The 18,927-nt window shown below is 28.9% G+C and overlaps 1 protein-coding gene across 1 annotated transcript; it reads right to left on the reverse strand.

Moving 5' to 3' along the window:
- Positions 1 to 13,828: 13,828 nt before the first annotated feature.
- On the reverse strand, positions 13,829 to 14,729 carry LOC114308742 (protein FAR1-RELATED SEQUENCE 7-like). The gene is made up of 3 exons (XM_082908334.1): positions 14,495 to 14,729; positions 14,197 to 14,306; positions 13,829 to 13,999 (listed from the first exon to the last, which is right to left on the reverse strand). The coding sequence occupies exons 1-3, from the start codon at positions 14,727 to 14,729 to the stop codon at positions 13,829 to 13,831; spliced, it is 516 nt and encodes a 171-aa protein (XP_082764460.1).
- Positions 14,730 to 18,927: the final 4,198 nt, after the last annotated feature.

Below are 18,927 nucleotides of genomic sequence, written 5' to 3' on the forward strand. Positions count from 1 at the left end.
CACACACACTAGTTTAAAAGGCTCACAGTTATTATTATATTATTATAGTAGGTTTAAATTTTATATTTTCATAATTTTTAAAAAAATTAGAATATTATTTTATAAAATTGAATAGAATAAATCATTAGATATATGATACGATTATATGGTATACTATGTATCATTTTTTTGATTTGTTATATACCCTCTAATTTTATTACCATATCATTTTTGGTGAATTTATGAGTCTTTAACATTTCTTCCGAATCTATAAAGAAAAAAAATATGGTGTGTATCTTTCCTCAACAGATAAATATAAAATAAATACTAAGATAGTTCATCAATCTAAAAAAAAACTACGAAAATAATTCACTAAACTAATAAAGAAACAAAATAAAAAATATATATATATACATTTTATTAATTCGTCAATCATACACGCATAATAAATGAAAAATAACCATTAACAATTTTTAATAATATGAAAAATATTTTTCAATTAATTATTTTGTTAATAAATAAAGTATTAAGTCAATTAACAATTTTTAATTATATGAGAAATATTTTTTAATAAATAACTTTGATAATTTATTATTACATAGGAGAATAGTTTTTTTTTTCCTGATTATTGTGTTAAATCAAAATTTATAACAAACAATAATTGTAATTTCTAGTATTATATGATCGATTCATAATTTAAACAAATCTTATGGGTGTATTTGTAATTTGTTAAAAAATAAAATATTTATATTTCATAATTGATTAAGAATGTTTGTATAATTACAAAAAATTTCACTCAACATATAGACCATTATTAATAAATTATTCAAAATAAAAAGATAAAATTGAAAAAAAAAATAAAGATAAAAATCGAATCTCAAGCAGATATAAACATAGGACCAAAATCCCCTCTAGTCTAGGATGCACTTTGGAGAAATTGCATTCTAGTTTGAAAAAATAATTTTATTTTTTGTATACCACAAAATGGGTGTTTGGAAAGTAAGTTTTTTTTTGTAGGTTTTTTTAGCTGTAAGATATTATTAGAAATTTTTTTTTTTTTTTTTTTTCGGAAAGATAGTTAGATTTTTTTGTGATTAGATGTAATGTTTGTGAGAGAAAAAATGATTATGGGGGTTTGATGTGATATTTTGTTTGAATTTATTTTTTTTGGTTTTGTAAATAATTTGTCTTTTAGTGGAAAAAAAAACAGAAAAAAAGAAACTTAAAACCCAACTTCCCAAACAAGGCCAAATTATTATTTTGGTACAGTTTGTACTAAAAAAAGATTTTACTTATAATATTTTACTTGAGTGATTGGAATGAGATGGAATATAATAGAATAGTGATTCTTTAGGCTTTATTACGAAATGACTATTATATTAAAATAACAAATGATAATTTCATTTAATTTCATTTTATTCTAATGAATCAGACACTGTCTTAATGTTTGACGTTTAGATAAAATAAATCAAACTCTATAAGTTTGACGAAATTATATTAGGTTTCATTTCATTAATATTTAATTCATAAAATACTTAGTAATATTTTTCATGAATAATTTGTTAATCATGTGAATGCAAAATGATATGCTCATCTTACATTAAATTTATATTTTAAACTTGTTTATTTTTGAATTTACATATCTTATGTATTAGTTTCAATTACTTTAAAGTTATTAAAAATGAGGTCAGTATAATTATACCAAATTAGTAGAGTTTTTTTTATGTATTTTCTCTAAACATGATGCAATCAATCTCTAATTTTCTTAAATGTCATAAATTAAAATATTAAAATATCAACAGTGATTTAGACTCCCTCAAACTTCTACCCCCACCACTCCCACACACACGTGGCGGGTGGTGATTGGAGGAGAAGAAAAAAAAAAAGTGACCAATCAAAAAAAGAAAGGGGGTCAAAGGGAGTGGGGGAAAGGGGGTTCCAATCTTTATTCTTAAAATATTATGCCTAATACTCATTTATTATTATTATTATTATTATTATTATTATTATTAAATATCTCCTTATATCTTTTAATTTTCAACCGTTATTAATCATAATTCCTATTATTTTATAGGTTTTTGTTAAGAGCATTTCTATTCAAAATCAAAATTAGATCCACTTTTTAAGTTCATAGATATGACAATTAATTAAGATATTAAAGGTAAAACTCTTTTTCATATTTTCTCTAATTATTAATCAATCAGTAATGCTAAGTATCATGAAAAGTCTTTCACGAAAATGATCATGAAATATTTGTAACTTTTGAATTACACTTAAAATAAAACACCACACACTAATCAAGTTAATTTAAGGGTCAAAAATCTTTTATGATCATTTTCATGAAAAAATTTCATGCTCCCTAACATTTCTCTTAATCAATCACATCACAGTATTAGGTCAAGAAAATAAGTCTAGAAAGTGTATTTATATATTATTTTCTTTTTGTTAATGTGCCCTTAAAATATATGTTAAAAAAAATATTAAATAAGTATAATTATTGTCACTTGCATAAAAAATTGTAAAAACTTAAGCTGGCAAAATTAAAGAATTTTTTTTTTCTTCTTTTTTTAGATAAAGATCAAAATACCCTTTTACATTAAATATTTTATTTTATTTTTGGGTAATAAGAACATGTTTATTAACATTTATCTTAACCACAAATGTTAATATGACCCTATACCATATATTCTTTCACTTTTATTAATTTAAGATTTCAACATGCCAATGATATTGCGAACCATTTAGCACACCTTCTCTTTTTGATCCCCTAGTTGGAGAAAAGCGCTACCATCATTCTTAAAATAACAAAATTAATTCAATTACCGCTGACAAGGCTGAGGAGGAGGGTCATATTGATATGAAAAATACTAGAGGTCTCAAATTTTCTATTAAATAAATGATCAAATCTCTCATGTGGGTGTGGGGTCCACAAAATTGCGGACCCCACACCCATGTAAAATATTTAATTATTTGTTTGGTAGAAAATTTGATGTCCCTAACATTACCGTATTGATATTGTTAGAGTAAAGACAAAATACCAGTAAGAGTGGTGTAAATAAGGGAGGTGAGAGCAATGAATGTGCCAGAAAAGATTGAAGAAGTAGTTGAGGGGATTTGATGGCCACCTTAATTAATGTTGAAACTCACACCCAGCTGTTCCGTCGGTGATTTGATTTGGGCACAAGGTTTATAATAGGGATGCAGGGTCCCCGTGTTTACTCCCGTGCCTGCTGTGTGACTCGAAATCGTACTGTTTTATCACTTGTTTTTGTTTTTAGTTTTGTTTTTTTTTCAATTTATATGTAAGGATTTTATCGAGTCTTTGACACCTTTACTTTACCAGCTGCCGCCGTTTCTACACTCCATGCAAAAGTCTCTGCTGTGTTAGAGTAAAAGAGTTAGGTTGCGTTTGGTTGTGTTTTGTAAATGTGATTTGAGAGTATGAATTGTATTTTGAATTTGTGTGTTGTAAAATTATGATTTGAGTGTAGAAAATTTGTTTGGTAAAGAGTTTTGAAAATAGTTTTGGAAAAGATGTTTGATTTGAGTGGGGAATTGTTGATGTGATATTTGATATGTGATACAAAAATTTACAACTCATAACTAAATATACAACTCAAAATTATTTTAAAGCACATTAAAAATTAAAAAAATTTCAGAAATTTTTTTTTCCAATTATATAAATCAATTGCAAAAAAAAAAAAAAAAAAAAAAAAATTTCCTGTACAGCAGAGGACATCCAGGTGGATGTCCCCATGGACGTCCGGGCGGTAGTCCCCAAGGACGTCCGCGTGGTCTTCCCCTGGCCAAAATTTGAACAAAAAATGCGGTTGTAATACAGAGCTCTCTGCAGAAGTTTGGAAAGTTGATTCCAAACACACAACCAAACATCATACTGAAATACACATGTGGAATTACATTTTGAATTCACAACCAAACAGAGCCTTAGTTTTGTTTTTTTTTATTTTTTAGTTTTCTATACTCCAAGCAAAAGGTATCTGTGTTGGAGTACAAAAGTTAATTTTTTTTTTTTTTATATATATGTAAGTGTCTCATTAATTCTTATTTTATTATAATAAAATAATCAATTTATCAAAATAAATTGTATTTTTTTTTAAAAGATTAATTTTAAAATTAAAATCAAACAAATCATACATGCTCTGACTTTTTCAAAATTGACTTAAATGCATCAAAAGTAAAATGGAAAGGAAAAAAAAAATTGTAATTGAACAGATCAATTTATCAAACCATAAGTAAAAAAAATTTAACTGTAAAAAAAAAAAAAAAGTTGTATACAAAAAAAATAAATAAAAAAAAAACCTACTTAAGGCTAAGATATATTCAATTCACATCCAACATCTATATCTATATATATATATATATAATTCTGAGGCATTCATGTAAGAATTTATCCTTAATTAGGCTGTCATTGACTATATTTTGTTTGGTTTGTGGAAAACGGGTTGAACGTGATTCAGATAGATTGACTGGTATGAGCCCAAAATTATTATTATGATCCATAAAGTTTGGGCCATGGTCATCTTAGTGTATATATTATTTTATATGTGGATATGTGATATGGAGGTGTAAGGCCTGTTTTAAGTTTTTTGGGTTCCTTAATGGGAGGGCCCAGTAATTGTTTTATTTAGACTCAGTCCCCTCTCCTATCCTTATTAGGGTTTATATATATCTATATATATATATGTAGATCAAAGGGTTGTCAGCCCCATTGAAAGACAACATAAAGATTAGGAGAAGGAGGGGAAGAGCTGGTGCTAAAGTTTTCCGATTGTGAATGCCATCTTCTTTCAAAGAAGTAAAACTCAAGACAATCATGGAATTAAACGGTATGTATTTAAGTTTATATTTTAGTAATTAATTATATTCATAGTGTTTTGATTTCTAGTATATAGATCCTATAATCTTACATGTGGTATCAGAGCAAGTTTATACTAAAATCAAAATCATGACAGATTATTTCAGTAAAATTATTTTATATAATAATAAGGAATAAATTAATATTTCTTTTACTGAATGATGCTTTTGCATCTCAAAATCGTGCTTTAGTAATTTCAAGAAAACTTTTTCAATGTAACAAATATATACTGTTTGTGTATTGATAGTTTGCTTCCAATTGTGTTTTATAAAATAAAAAAATAGTAATTTGGATCTGGTAGTTTTATGAAAATTGTGAAATATGGACGTGTGTATATTGAATTTGTATTGATATATATATATATATATATATCTCAAATCTCACCTAATCAAATATTTGCAAAAGATATGAAACATATTCGTTTTTATGACTTTTACATAAATATTAAGATTGTTTAAGAGTTCTATATCATGCATATCACTTTGGTGTAATTTTTGTAAATTCATATGCGAGATATTATTCTTAAGTAACTGTTTAGTGGTGATTCATAGTATGATTTTTAGTATATATGATTTGATGGGCACTTGGATATGTCGAAAATTTAATAAAAGTCATATGACCTAATTGTTGTGTGTCACCCACTTTCCATTTTAAAATTAATTTGTATAATTTATAAATTATGCGTTTGATTTCTTACCCCCCAAAAAAAATGTTATTGTTTTTTATTTTTATAATTAAATAATATATTGCATGATGGGTTATAGATTGTATTATTATTAATAAATAAATAAAGTTTTGAAGGTGGACAAATATTTATTTTTGTAGTCCCAGTTGGAAGATTTTTTAATCAATATGGGTGATACTGCCGAAGTGGTTAACTTATTGAGATTTAAACTGATTTACCAATAAGGATTCTGGGAAGCTCTTCTAATATTATATCACTCAATTACCTACCCAAAGGGGGTTAATTGAGTGTATTAATTTTAGAGGTACTGTGAGCCACTAGTAAGGGAAATTTTATTGTTTTTCAAAGAATTTATCTACCCAAAGGAGATAATTTCTTAATAAATCATTCTTGCTAGTTGACTTGTTTATAGGTATTAGAATGTGTCTTATATATTTAGCCCAAAGATATTTATATGATGATACATTCTGAAACATCTAATAAGATTGTTAAAGTTTATTTGCAGCCCATTGTTGTGAGATTATAATTATTGCCCATGTATAATTAATTAAGATTTTATTGAAGTTTAAAGATGTTGATTGTATTCTATATATTCAACCCAAAGGTGTTTATATAGTGATACATTCTGGCACATCTGAGAATATTGCTAAAGTTTATTCGCAGCATATTCTTGTGAGATTATACTAATTGTCTATGTATAATTAAAAGTTGGAGTTGTGAAAATACTTTCTATATATTCAGTTTAAGCGTGATACATTTTAAATATTTGAGAATATTAATTGTGATTATGAAATTATTATTGTCCATATATAATTGAATGATATTATATTGAATTGAAAGCAATGAAATGAGATATTTTTATGAAAATCAAATTTACTCCATTAAAGTTTTGGTTGTGAATCCGTAAATGGATATTGACTTAGTTTTAAATCTAACTAATTTAGATGTTGAAATATTTGATAATGCACCTTCTTAACCATTTATATTAATACCTCAATATAGTGTGAAAGATTGAAATTATATTCAATATTAACTATTTAACAAAGCAGAGTTTTAGAATTCCACTAGGTGATTCTTATAAGAAAATATAAATTATATTCTACAATGCTCTATATAATACCTTCAATTTTATAAATTGTTATCTCTCTTCAGTGCTTTATGTTTTCCTTTTCAGAATATTCTGCAAATCTCTTTATATATTGTTAACTCCAGTAAGAAAAATTCTTTAGAATTTTTTGTGAGCTATGACGCTCTTCCCACCTTCGGAATCTCCTTATCTATTTTTTAAATTGCTTAAAAAAAAAAAAGCTTGTGTTAATCAAAATTTTATTTTCTGGTCAAGTTATTTAAGTTATAGTTTAGTACTGATCTTATTTTAAAGAATGTTATTTTTATATTATCCATGAAATACAATTCAATTTTAATGTCAACAAAATAAGCATTGTTATTATTTTTAATTTTGGTAATAAATAAAATAATAATAATAATTGAAATAGATTTTATTTTGACTTGGATGATAATTATCATAAAGTGTGTGGGAGAAATTATTCTATCAATTTTATAAATGAGTTTTGATGTTATGCATTTGTCTATCTCATTTATGTTGAAAAACATATTGGTGAAGTTTTTTAAATTACTAATTGAAGATGGATATTAAAGTGAACATGATAATTTTGGTTAATGTAGTAACCTCTTATTAATTTTTTACAAAATTGTGGAATCAATTTAAATATATCATGCTTGTAACTTCAGAATAAAATTGAGTACTTGAGAGTCGTAATTGGACTCTAATAAAATGATGATGTGTATGTTAACATGTTTAAATTATACGAGTGTTTTTGTGATAGAATATTTTTAATTATTATATATACTTGTGTATACTTTACATATAATACTAAGTTAAAAATAAAATAAAATAAAATAAAAACACTTTTGAATTGTGAACTAGTAGAAAATTTAGAATAACTTTTGAGTTTGGGATTGTAAAGAAGTAAAAAATTTTATGATATATTTTTGAAATCAAAATGGGACCTATAGCTATTTGCTGTTACTTTGTAAGTTGTTAATGGTTCTATTATCTTGATTCTGACATAAGAATCTTTTAAGCTTTTAAAATGTGAAGTTATTAGATTGGTAAACAGTTTAAATATATAAATCTTCCTATACACTCGTGCCTATTATAATAAATTGGTCCGTTCATTCTCATATAGAGAAAGTGAGAGTGCAAGTAGAATCTGAAGTGTCTATTCAGTCTATTGATAAAAGTTGAAGATGTATAACACATGCAACTTTCTAGACATTCTCATACAATTAAAAAATCCTTGCGATTATATTATTTTTCTAAATGAGCAATATCAAGAGATTGAAGAGATGATTGTTACGTATGATGAAGATATTGGCGATTTGTAATATGGTAAATGAATTGGTAGAAATTATTAATTGGACATGAGACCATAGTATACTTTTTTTAAAAAAAAATTTTGAAATCTAATGAGTATTTTAAAGATAAATAAATAAATACAAAGCTATTGTAAGAGGTTGTGATTTGAAAAGAGTATTGTTCTTACCAATGTCATAAATATAGGTTTACAATGATCATAGTGGTATTATGACATTTTTATCTCTTGCTTCACCAAACAAAATAAATTTGATTTGTAAGTTAAACAACTTTATCTATGGTTTTAAACGAATTTCTGAGTAATGATATTTAAAGGTTCACCAAATATTATTACTTGTCTTTATGGATAATACTGTTACTTTATGCATATATCTCAAGGTCAGTGGGAGCAATTTATTTTTACTTGATCCTTTATACTGATGGAATTTTACTTCCTAGTAATAATTTTGAATTAATACTTGATGTGAAGATATTGTTGTTAATAAATTTTTGATATGAAATATCTTGATAAATTATTTTATGTGTTTGGCATTAAGGTACTTGAAAATAACTTAGAGGATTATTTGTCTCATCTAAAAGAGCATACCTAGATCACATTTTTACTGAATTTAATATGCAGAATTGAAAGCTTTACGTTGCTCTTCTTAGTGATCGAGACTGATTAAGTAACATTCAGTATTCATAAAATGATTTTGAGAAAAGTTCATGAGGAATGTCTTGTATGCTAATGTTGTGAGAGTTTAATGAATTATGAAGTTTGGATTAAACTTGGTGCATATGTAATTAGTTTGTTAGACAATTATTATTTTAATTTAAGTCTTGACCATTGGATTGGAACATATAAAGTGTTATGATATTTATAGAGAATTAAAGATTATACGATTGTCTATAAAAGAATTAATTATGTTAATATTATTGGTTGTACTATGTCGACTTTGGTAGTTGCTCAAACGATACAGTATCTATTATTGGTTATATTTTTTATGTTTGCATGTGGTGTTGTTTCATGAAAGAGTTTCATAAAATCTCTTATAATTTTTCACTATGCAACATGTTTTAGAGCTTGACTTGAGTTATACGATTAAAGAATTTTATTTTAGAGCTTGGAATTGTTAATTTCATCTCCAAACCTACAAAGATGTATTATGATATATTATTTTAATTTTCTCTATGAAGAACAACAAAAACTCTGCTGGTGTTAAATACATAAATTTAAAATACTTCTGAATTAGAGAGTTGTTGAAGATGATATTCTTTATGAGCACATGTTATAGAATACATACTAGTTGATCTTCTAAATATAGGGCTTAGGCCAAATTTTAGTTTGCTAAATATATTGAGCATATGGGTACTTTACAGTTTTTTATGTGCTTGGTTAAAGAAATTTTTTACCCATGAATATTATCTATGGTATATTTTAGTTAATAAAGTTTAATGTGTTTATTCACATTTTGTTTATAGTTATGTGTGTGTACACATAAATGGTAATTGTCATATATGTATACCTCTTATATGAGCTCTTATAGTTATATTTTTATTTTGAGATGTAAAGATTAACACTTTGGTTTAGAAGTGTATATGGATCTATAAAGAATGATGCTTGGTTTAAAGCATGAAAGACCTCGGTTTAGAGGAATAAAGGATTCTTTTGGAAGTGTAAAACGGAATAAAATTCCTTGCAGGGTCTTGTCAAGACCATACAGAGGACTGAATGTGGAATTAGCATGTTATATAATTTTTGGATCAATTATGCTGAAATTTCACACTACACTTTATCACATATAGGAATCCATGTTGGTGAGATATTAGTGTTTGTAATTGTGGAAGGTGTTATGTTGGTCAATAGCATAATTACCGCTACAGTTCGATAATAATATTTCTCATTCAACGGGATTCTGTGCTGAGATATTTCTATTCTGAATCATGTTTATGTGGCCACTAAAGTTGTTTAACCCGAGAGTCATTTTTTCTTAAATAAAATATTTTTTTTAAAGAAGTAGTCAATGTTGCCTAAGTGGGAGAATGTAAGAATTTATTCTTAATTAGGCTGTCATTGGCTATATTTTGTTTGGTTTGTGAAAAACGGGTTGAACGTGATTCAGATAGATTGACTGGTATGAGCCCAAAATTATTATTGCGATCCATAAAGTTTGGGCCATGGTCATCTTAGTGTATATATTATTTTATATGTGGATATGTGATATGGAGGTGTAAGGCCTGTTTTAAGTTTTTTGGGTTCCTTAATGGGAGGGCCCAGTAATTGTTTTATTTAGGCCCAGTCCCCTCTCCTATCCTTATTAGGGTTTACATATATCTATATATATGTAGATCAAAAGGTTGTCAGCCCCATTGAAAGACAACATAAAGATTAGGAGAAGGAGGGGAAGAGCTGGTGCTAAGGTTTTCCGATTGTGAATACCATCTTCTTTCAAAGAAGTAAAACTCAAGACAATCATGGAATTAAACGGTATGTATTTAAGTTTATATTTTAGTAATTAATTATATTCATAGTGTTTTGATTTCTAGTATATAGATCCTATAATCTTACAATTCAAACTTCAAAATCTCCTGTCAAATATCCTAAAATCTTTCTCAACCATTTTAAATCATTCAAACAAAATTCTAAAAACCTCCAATTTCAATTCTCAAAAACAAAAACTACAAAGTGGATCTCCATGTCAATTTTGTGGGGGTGGTTTGGAATAAATAGAAAAATCAAAAGAACTCTCATTTCTAAATTCGGTCTCCATTGGATTGTGCCCCGCTAGATTCAGTGATATTCTCTATAAAAAAAAAAGAAAAAGAAAATTCATCAGAATAAATTTTATGGACTAAATTACATTACAAACATATATATATATATATATATATTACTTGAGAACTTTGTGGACTATGTGATGCTTAGAAAGACAGAGGCGGTCATTGTGGATACCGTGGTGAGTATGAATTAGTATCACATGTGAAAAGATTATACTCATAATTTATCAATTGTGGCCAATAGAGACTCCCAACATCCTACTCCATAAAACACCATGAAAGTAAATACACTATACAACGTAGTCTAAAAAAATAAACAAATAACATAAAACAAGAGCTAACCTGTGGTTGGTAGGGGTGAAAGAATAATCATTGAAACCGAACCGACCGACCGTACCGAATTGAACTACCGGTTAACGGTCTGTTTTTTTTTTTTTTTTTTTTTTTTTTTTTTTTTTTTTGTATTTCAGTCCGTCGGTAGAATTTTTCCATTTTTTCGGTTTTTAGTTTGGTATGTGAGTTTTACACTGCACCAAACCGAACTGAACCGCACCAAATAAGACTCCATCTTAGCCATCCATGTGTTTTAATCCCAACAGTCCATTGAATAATATATATATATATATATATATATATAACATAAGGCAGCACTTTTCCTTCCAAGTTGACCACGGTGAAAAAGTTGGGAACTTTTGGGCTTCTCTTTCACAGATTCTTTCTCTGTCTCTTTCTTACTCTTTGTCTTCACTTCAAAGTTCAAACAAATTAGGGTTTTTTTACCAAGGGTGAGAAACAAATTAGGGTTTTTACTAAGGCACTCTTAGATTCACCACCACCATCATCCATTACTCAGAATCTTGAAGCAAAATCTTGGTACCAGGTAAATTTCATCCCTAATTTTTTATGTTGAAAACCCTATTTTTTATTGTTTTACTTTTTGAACAAATCCTTTTTGTTTTTTAGTTATGAAAAATTATCGAAATACACAAAGTCAAATCAGTACCTGGTTGTTTTCTTGCACATCTCCAACTCTGTTTTGATTTTGGGTCGAACAAGAGGTTGAAAAAAGAAGATTTTGATGGGAAGTAGAGTGGTGTCGTTGATGATTATCATCTTGATCTTCATCAGAATCAACATGGGTTTTTGTTGTTTTTAGTGGTGTTGTAAAAACTGAGACTTGCTCGTTGAGAAGCAATGGAATCGTTTTGCCAAACAACTTGATCGCATGGTCTTTTGCTTATGATATTCTTCCCCTCTATTTTTCAAATTTTATTTTTCTTTCTTTTTCCTCTTTTTCACTCTGTATATATATTCTCTGGACTTGAAATAAATCTTTTTTTTCTCTGTTGCTTGCTTGGTTGGGGATAATTGATCTTGCTTTTGTTAATGGATAAAAGTAGGCCCAAAACGTGAGGCCCAAAACCGTAACACCGCACTGCACCGTACCGAAACCGCATAAAAGGGTTTGGTTCGGTTTATAGATGTATTGCAGTCTGTTCGGTTTCCAAAAAAATAAAACCGATTAATTCGGTTTGGTGCAAAAACTACGAAAAAATTGGCCGAACCGCATCGATTTCACCCCTAGTGGTTGGCTTAAAGATGAATTTTGAATATTTGTGATATTGCTTGATTGACCAATAGTCTAAATAAGTTGTAAAATTTATCAATACATTACACAATTTATAAAAATAATAATAATAATAATAAATAAATAACATAAAACAATAGCTAAACTGTAGTTGGCTTGAAGATGAATTTTGAACATTTGTAGTGTTGCTTGATTGACCAATAGTCTAAAGAAGTTTAAAAAGTTTTCAATACTTTACACAATTTATAAAAATAAATGCATGTCATTTGAAATTTCAAAAGTACGTAAGTAATACTTTACTAAGGCGGGTTGGTTGTGAAATAACTTTTGCCTTCTTATTCATCATCTCATGCCAAGGTTTGAATCTACCCCTCCCTTTGTGTCCAACATCTTTCTTCTTTATGCCCTTAACTTGGGGTCATCCGCATCTAATTCTTTGGTACCAAAATTTCCAACTCCCTTTATCATATTATTTACTTTTACACACAATTCCTTAATCCCTTAATCAACCAATTGATAGGCAGGTTTGTGCATAGATGCTTGAGTTGCTAGTTTCACCATTTTTGGACAAAGATCTTTATAACGTGCTAATATCAACAACTTCGGATCATCCTCATCTACTATAACATTTTATCTTCAATTTCACAATCTTTTGCATCCAATCTTCATCGGCCTAATATAATACCTTTCAGGAATTTCCATAACATTCATTCTATCAGGTGCTTTGATTACATGACTACATAAAATTCCAAAGTTCTCAAATTTCTTACAAGTACAATGTATTTCTCGACAGCTTTTTTCTCCTCTTAGTCTAGTAACTTCCACCCTACCCTCCACAATATACTCTTCATTATTACCATACAAGCCAATCACGCACTTAACTTCTCCTTCTAACTCATGAAATTGCTTCGCTTGATAACAAAGGGACGTATTCAACTCATAATGAAATAAATCAAAGATAGGAGGGGTGCACAAACTCATAACCTGGATTAAAATGGGAGACTTTTTTAGTTTCATACTTGGCAACTTTTGTCTAGAATCATATATTGCTGAAATTTCCTCATACAGCTTATCTACAACAATTCGATTGAAGTGAGTAAAGAATTGAACAATGTTATGATCACCTTTCAAATATCTCTTTAATGCTTCATTTAGACTTTCACTAAGTTGTGTGCTTCGCATTCCTCCAGTAAATACCCACTTCATATACACATGCGCCCATTGCTCTATTTTTCTCCAAGTTCTTTTCATCCACTCATTCTCTTGCAAGTTGTATTTATCAATCAAAGAATTCCAAGCTTCAATTAATTCATGCTCATTCTTGTAGTCATAAATGCAAGCTTTTAAATCGCCACTAAATTTTTAACCACTCTTGAATAAGTAACCTAAATGCCTTAAAACATTTTGCATTAGGTGAAAAGTGCACAACACATGAAAAACCTCAGGCATGATTTGTGAAATTGTCTTAGCCATTGCTTGATCTTGGTCTGTGAAAAAACTAATAGGATTTTTTCCCGACATTGCATCCAAAAAAGTTTCAAAAAACTATTCAAATGACTCTGCAGTTTCATCATACAATAATGTTGCACCAAAAATCACTGTCATTCTAAAGTGGTTAAAGCCAGAAAATAAAGCAAGTGGACGGTACTCGTTATTTGTTCTAAAAGTTGTGTCGAATGACACCGCATCACCGAAAAGCCCATAATCTGTTATCATCTGATGATCAGCACAAAAAATATTAGTAATCATCTCATCTGATAATTGTTATCCAACTGAAAGGCATAGTAAAAATATGGATTTTCTGCCACTTGCTGGTGGAAATATCTTAATAAGCTCCCTGTTTCACCATATTGCAAGTTTCGTTGTCTTTTTGCACATACATAGGTTTTCTAATCCTCCCGCGTGAACCCTACAAATTCCTTCCCTCTTGCTATAGCACTAATAAGATCATGCGAAGCCTTAAGAGATATTCCAATCTTATCAGCTATATCAATATTTATACCCTGAGTATCACATACCTTTCCTTGAGATGGCATCAAATGAGTACATTGAGGAAGATACAAAGGGTGGTTGTGGTTGTTATCAAACTTTGACACAATCCACTTCGACAAGTCCCGCTTAAAAGATATATGCATGAGTGCATTACAATTTGTTCTTGTCTCACTTCGAGGATTTTTTATCATCGTGTACCGTTTATCTTTTTCCTCTCACCTTCCTTACAACAAACAAACTTTCTACTAGTCAGAACACCATCTTTCTTGCTTTTGTTACAATAATCTCTTCTAATACTAAACCCCACAATTCTTCCGTATTCATTATAAAACTCATATGCAACTTTTTCTGAAGGAAACTCCATACCAAGATATGGTGATTTATCCTTGGCCAACTCTCCCATTTCTTCGATGTATCCCTCATGTCCACCATCCTCCATTATACCATCCTCCATTTCAACACTAACAAATATGAAGAAAAAAAAAATTAAACAAAACAAGAATCTGAGCAAAAAAGTTATTAATTAATTTTAAATGCTGAGTAATTAAACAATTCAATGAAATCTAATAAATCAATTAATGATGTAAATTAATTAAAAGGATAGGGGAGAGGAAAAAAAAGATGTGTAATTTGTACAGTAATATTGGAAATTTATTGTGCCTAAGTAGATTATAATATACAATTGCAAAATTATATTATAATTAGTATATTATATAATATAGGGAATCTTTTGGCTGACACGCTTAAAGATGTGAATCATATGCCCTCTTATTATATAAATTTTTGATATATGTTTCGTATTTTTCTCACAAATGTTGTCATTTTTTTTATTGAGCTATGACAATTTATGATTAAAAAATTAAATTTGCATTTTGTAGTAAGGTTATAGATTTTTTTTATTGAAACTTTTTTTAGACCATAAAATGCATAATATTATTACAAAAATACATAACATTGTTATAAAAATGTGTAATATTTTCACAAAAATACATAACATTGTATAAAATAAAAAATTAAAAATTAAAAATTATGAATTACAAATTATCGTAACTCCTTAAAAAAATTATATAATATTTATACAAAAATACATAACATGTACAAAACAAATTACATAATAAAGAAATTTTCTTATAATATACAATTGTGTTTCTCAATCTATTCACAGAAAACAAACAAACCATTATACTTGTTGAATCCACTAACACACTATACAAAGTAAAATACAAAACATATATATACATATATATAGATACACATACCAGTTTGTTGAACAATAATGATCTGTAAATCTAATACAAGGATGGTAGAGCAAAGACAGAGAACACTATCTAATATGTTTAAGAGAAGACAAAAATGTATAAAAATAAATAAATAAATAAATAAAACTAACTTTTCTACTCCAACACAACAGAGACTTTTGCTTGGATTGTTAGAAACGGCGGTAATTGGTAAGGGTACTAAAGAGTCAATGAAACCCTTACATATAAATTTCAAAAAAAAAAAAAAAAATGATAAAACGGTGCCATTTCGAGCCACACAGCAAGCACGACAAGGAGTAAACACAGCAGGGACCCTGCGTCCTTAAAATAGGCAGGTTTATTATATTATGAATTATTTTATTAACTATTTATGTATGCGTAAGATTTGGAATTTTTTTTCAAGATTTCTAATATTAAAATTTTAGAAGATAAATGATATTTAAAATTTTGCATAATAGTTGAGGTCCTTTATAAAAATGTGGACTTTATATTAATTTTATTAGACTAAAATACTCTAGCGTCATCTTCTCTCTTCACGATTGATAGAGAAAAATGATTGTCATTTTCTCTGATGATTGGTCTTCTCTTCCATTCTCCACGATTGAGTTCATCTTCTCCCAACCATCTTTCCTTAATCCCGATTAAATCCTGCCATTCTCCATGATTGATAGAGAAAATCTTCATCTAGCTTCATAATTTTTTTGACGCATTTTCATCATTGATCTCAGTTCATCTTCATTGTCATCTTAGTTCGGAGTTAAGGTTTTCGCCTCAATCTGATAAGTTTTTCAATTCATGGACTAGTTTTTTTTTTTTTCTTTTTTTTAACAATTGAATGTGTTTTTGTGGGCACAGTGCATTTTTCGAGTCTAAGGCATGCATCCCGCACCGACTTATTTTATTGAATTAAAGTTGACACTTATTTTTTAAAGGGGAATTAAGAAACTTTTAACAATGAAAACTAAGTTAAGGCCTACACTACAACATAAAAGGGTGTTAGAGACTAATTTTTTTGGTCCCTAAAAGTGAAAATTTTATTGCAAAAGGCATTTAGGAATCAATTTCTATCGTCGTGAAGATAATCACTAAAAAATCGTCTCGAAAAGTCAAAAAAAGGCTTTTCACGACAAAATTTTGAAAGTGTCACTAACAAATACACTTTCAGGGACAAAATAATTTGGTCTAAAAAAGGTTTATTTTTTAAGACAAAAAATTTGGTCCGGAAAAGATAATAATTAATCACTAATATCCAATTTTCATTGCTAAGAATATAATAATGACACTATTCGTAATAAAAATATTTGGTCCAAAAAAAAAAAAAAATTTAGTCTCTAAAACTTTAATTTTTTTGTAGTGCTAGTCTATTATAACTAAGAACATTCAACGTTTGGGAGTTTAGGAATAAAAGGGGAAAACTATTTACATGGAAGCACTCCCTTTTGTCCAATCTAAAGATTGACCTTTACTCACTCTCTATTTTATGATTTTGATGGTTAATTGTTCACAAAAATTCATTTTAGACATAAATCCCTTAACTAACCTTAAACTATGTGATAGGAGTAAAATTGAGTATCATATATTTTAAAATTGAATAAATAAAGCTATATATATATATATATATGTATTTTTATAAAAAAATGATTTTCCATTAAAAATGAATTTTTGACAATCCATGACTTTAAACATAAACTAAATTGCACAATATCCATGAAAATATACAAAACACAATTTTGCATATAAAGAGCATAGAAACATATATTATTTAAAGGGCAATACAAATAACACACAGATGTTGAGAAGGACAAAAACTTACCCAGATGCCCACTTTCGTGTCCTACATAGCATGCGCAAAGTAAATATGACCTAAATGCAGCTAACACATGCAAGGTATGAAAATACTAACTATTTATGCCTTGCATGTGTTAGTTGCATTTCTAAATACTAACTATTTATAACAAACAAAAAGTGAAAATACTAACTATTTATATGATGATCAAATCGGGTCATGCATGCTTACTAAATGACTAAAATGAGGCTAAAACATGTTGTATAGCGATCCCGATTGTCCCTTTACTGTTCAGTTGTATTCCGGACTCGGTTCCGTGGAATTGGTAGTTGTATCTATCTTGTTGTCGTCCTTTAAATCTATTTGTTTGAGTTTTAGGATGTGTTGGGCTTGGTTGTTACAGGTTGGTAGTGCTTTGGCTCCCATTGTTGTTTCCCAGTTTTTGAGTGGTCCGCTCGAGCGGGTCATTTTGCACTCGAGCGGGGTTTACATCCTTCCAGCATTTCGAGTCCCTGCAAAACTTCTGCAGGTGTGTTTTCTACGCTAAAGCGGGTTTCTTGCGCTCGAGCGGGCTTGTTGGCGCTCGAGCGAGTAGTACCTCGTTGGTGAAAGTTCTGAGAGGTGAAAATCTACGCTCGAGCGGGTGTGCTTTGTCTTTGTGTCTTGGATCTCGAGCAGAAATTATTACGCTCGAGCGTCCTGTTATCCGCTCGAGCGGGTATGTCGTATATCAGTTCGCAGCTGGGCGTTTTAAAATCACTTCTTACATTCTCTCTCTTTCTCTCTCTCTCTCTCTCTCTCTCTCTCTCTTACTTTCTATAAACACTTTTTGAGAGCTTCTCTCTCTAGGATCTCCCTTCTCTCTAGGGTTTGATCTAGTTAGAGTGTCTCCCTATCCTTCGGCCTTTGTAAAGAGTGTGTTGATCGTCGAGGGCTTCGTTTTGATCCGAGAATCTTGGTGTTTGGAGCATTTTCGTTTTCTTCTCCTTCTCCGTTCGAGCTCTAACTTCGAGGTAGGGATATCCTACTCCTCCTTATGAGCTTTGTCTTTGAATTTTAGCATTTTGATATGTTGGGGGTCGTTGGGTAATTTTGAGAAAGTTTGGGTCTTTGTGTAATTTTACAAAAGATGGGTTTTATTTATAATTAAACCTATATGCATGTTTGGCATAGAGAAATGATATAGATGATGAACTATAAATGAAAGTGGAACCTTGGGGTTGTTATGTTAATTATGGGAAAATACCCTAATTTGTTGGATAAATTAATTCGTATAATTAATTTTGAGAAATGAGGAATTGAATTGAGAGTATTCAAATTGAAAAGATTATGGGATTAACGGGTGTAGTTGGATTCATTTAATCGCTCACCCAAGTTGAATGCTGATAATATATCCATTTGGTGCATTTATTTTCTGTTTAGAAATAATTATTTTGGGCTATCGGTAGAGGATAGTCTTGATTGTTGTAGACAATGCATGATGATCAGGCAAACTAAAATTAATCGATTGAGTATGCTATCAAATATAGCGGTTGGAATAATACATCGACTTTATGTATTGGTTGTTTATGTATATGATCTATGTTTATATACATTATGTGTGTGTG

The sequence above is a fragment of the Camellia sinensis genome, chromosome 15 (assembly GCF_055761805.1).
Source record: "Camellia sinensis isolate YWXY chromosome 15, ASM5576180v1, whole genome shotgun sequence".
Lineage (NCBI taxonomy): Eukaryota > Viridiplantae > Streptophyta > Magnoliopsida > Ericales > Theaceae > Camellia > Camellia sinensis.

What these genes read in the sequence shown, in the direction of transcription:
- LOC114308742 (XM_082908334.1), bottom strand. Translation starts at nt 14,729, where the DNA reads ATGGAGGATGGTATAATGGAGGATGGTGGACATGAGGGATACATCGAA. An exon ending in GTTTGTTTGTTGTAAGGAAG is followed by an intron (nt 14,307 to 14,494) that starts GTGAGAGGAAAA and finishes TGCCATCTCAAG; the next exon opens with GAAAGGTATGTGATACTCAG. An exon ending in TAGCAAGAGGGAAGGAATTT is followed by an intron (nt 14,000 to 14,196) that starts GTAGGGTTCACG and finishes GCTGATCATCAG; the next exon opens with ATGATAACAGATTATGGGCT.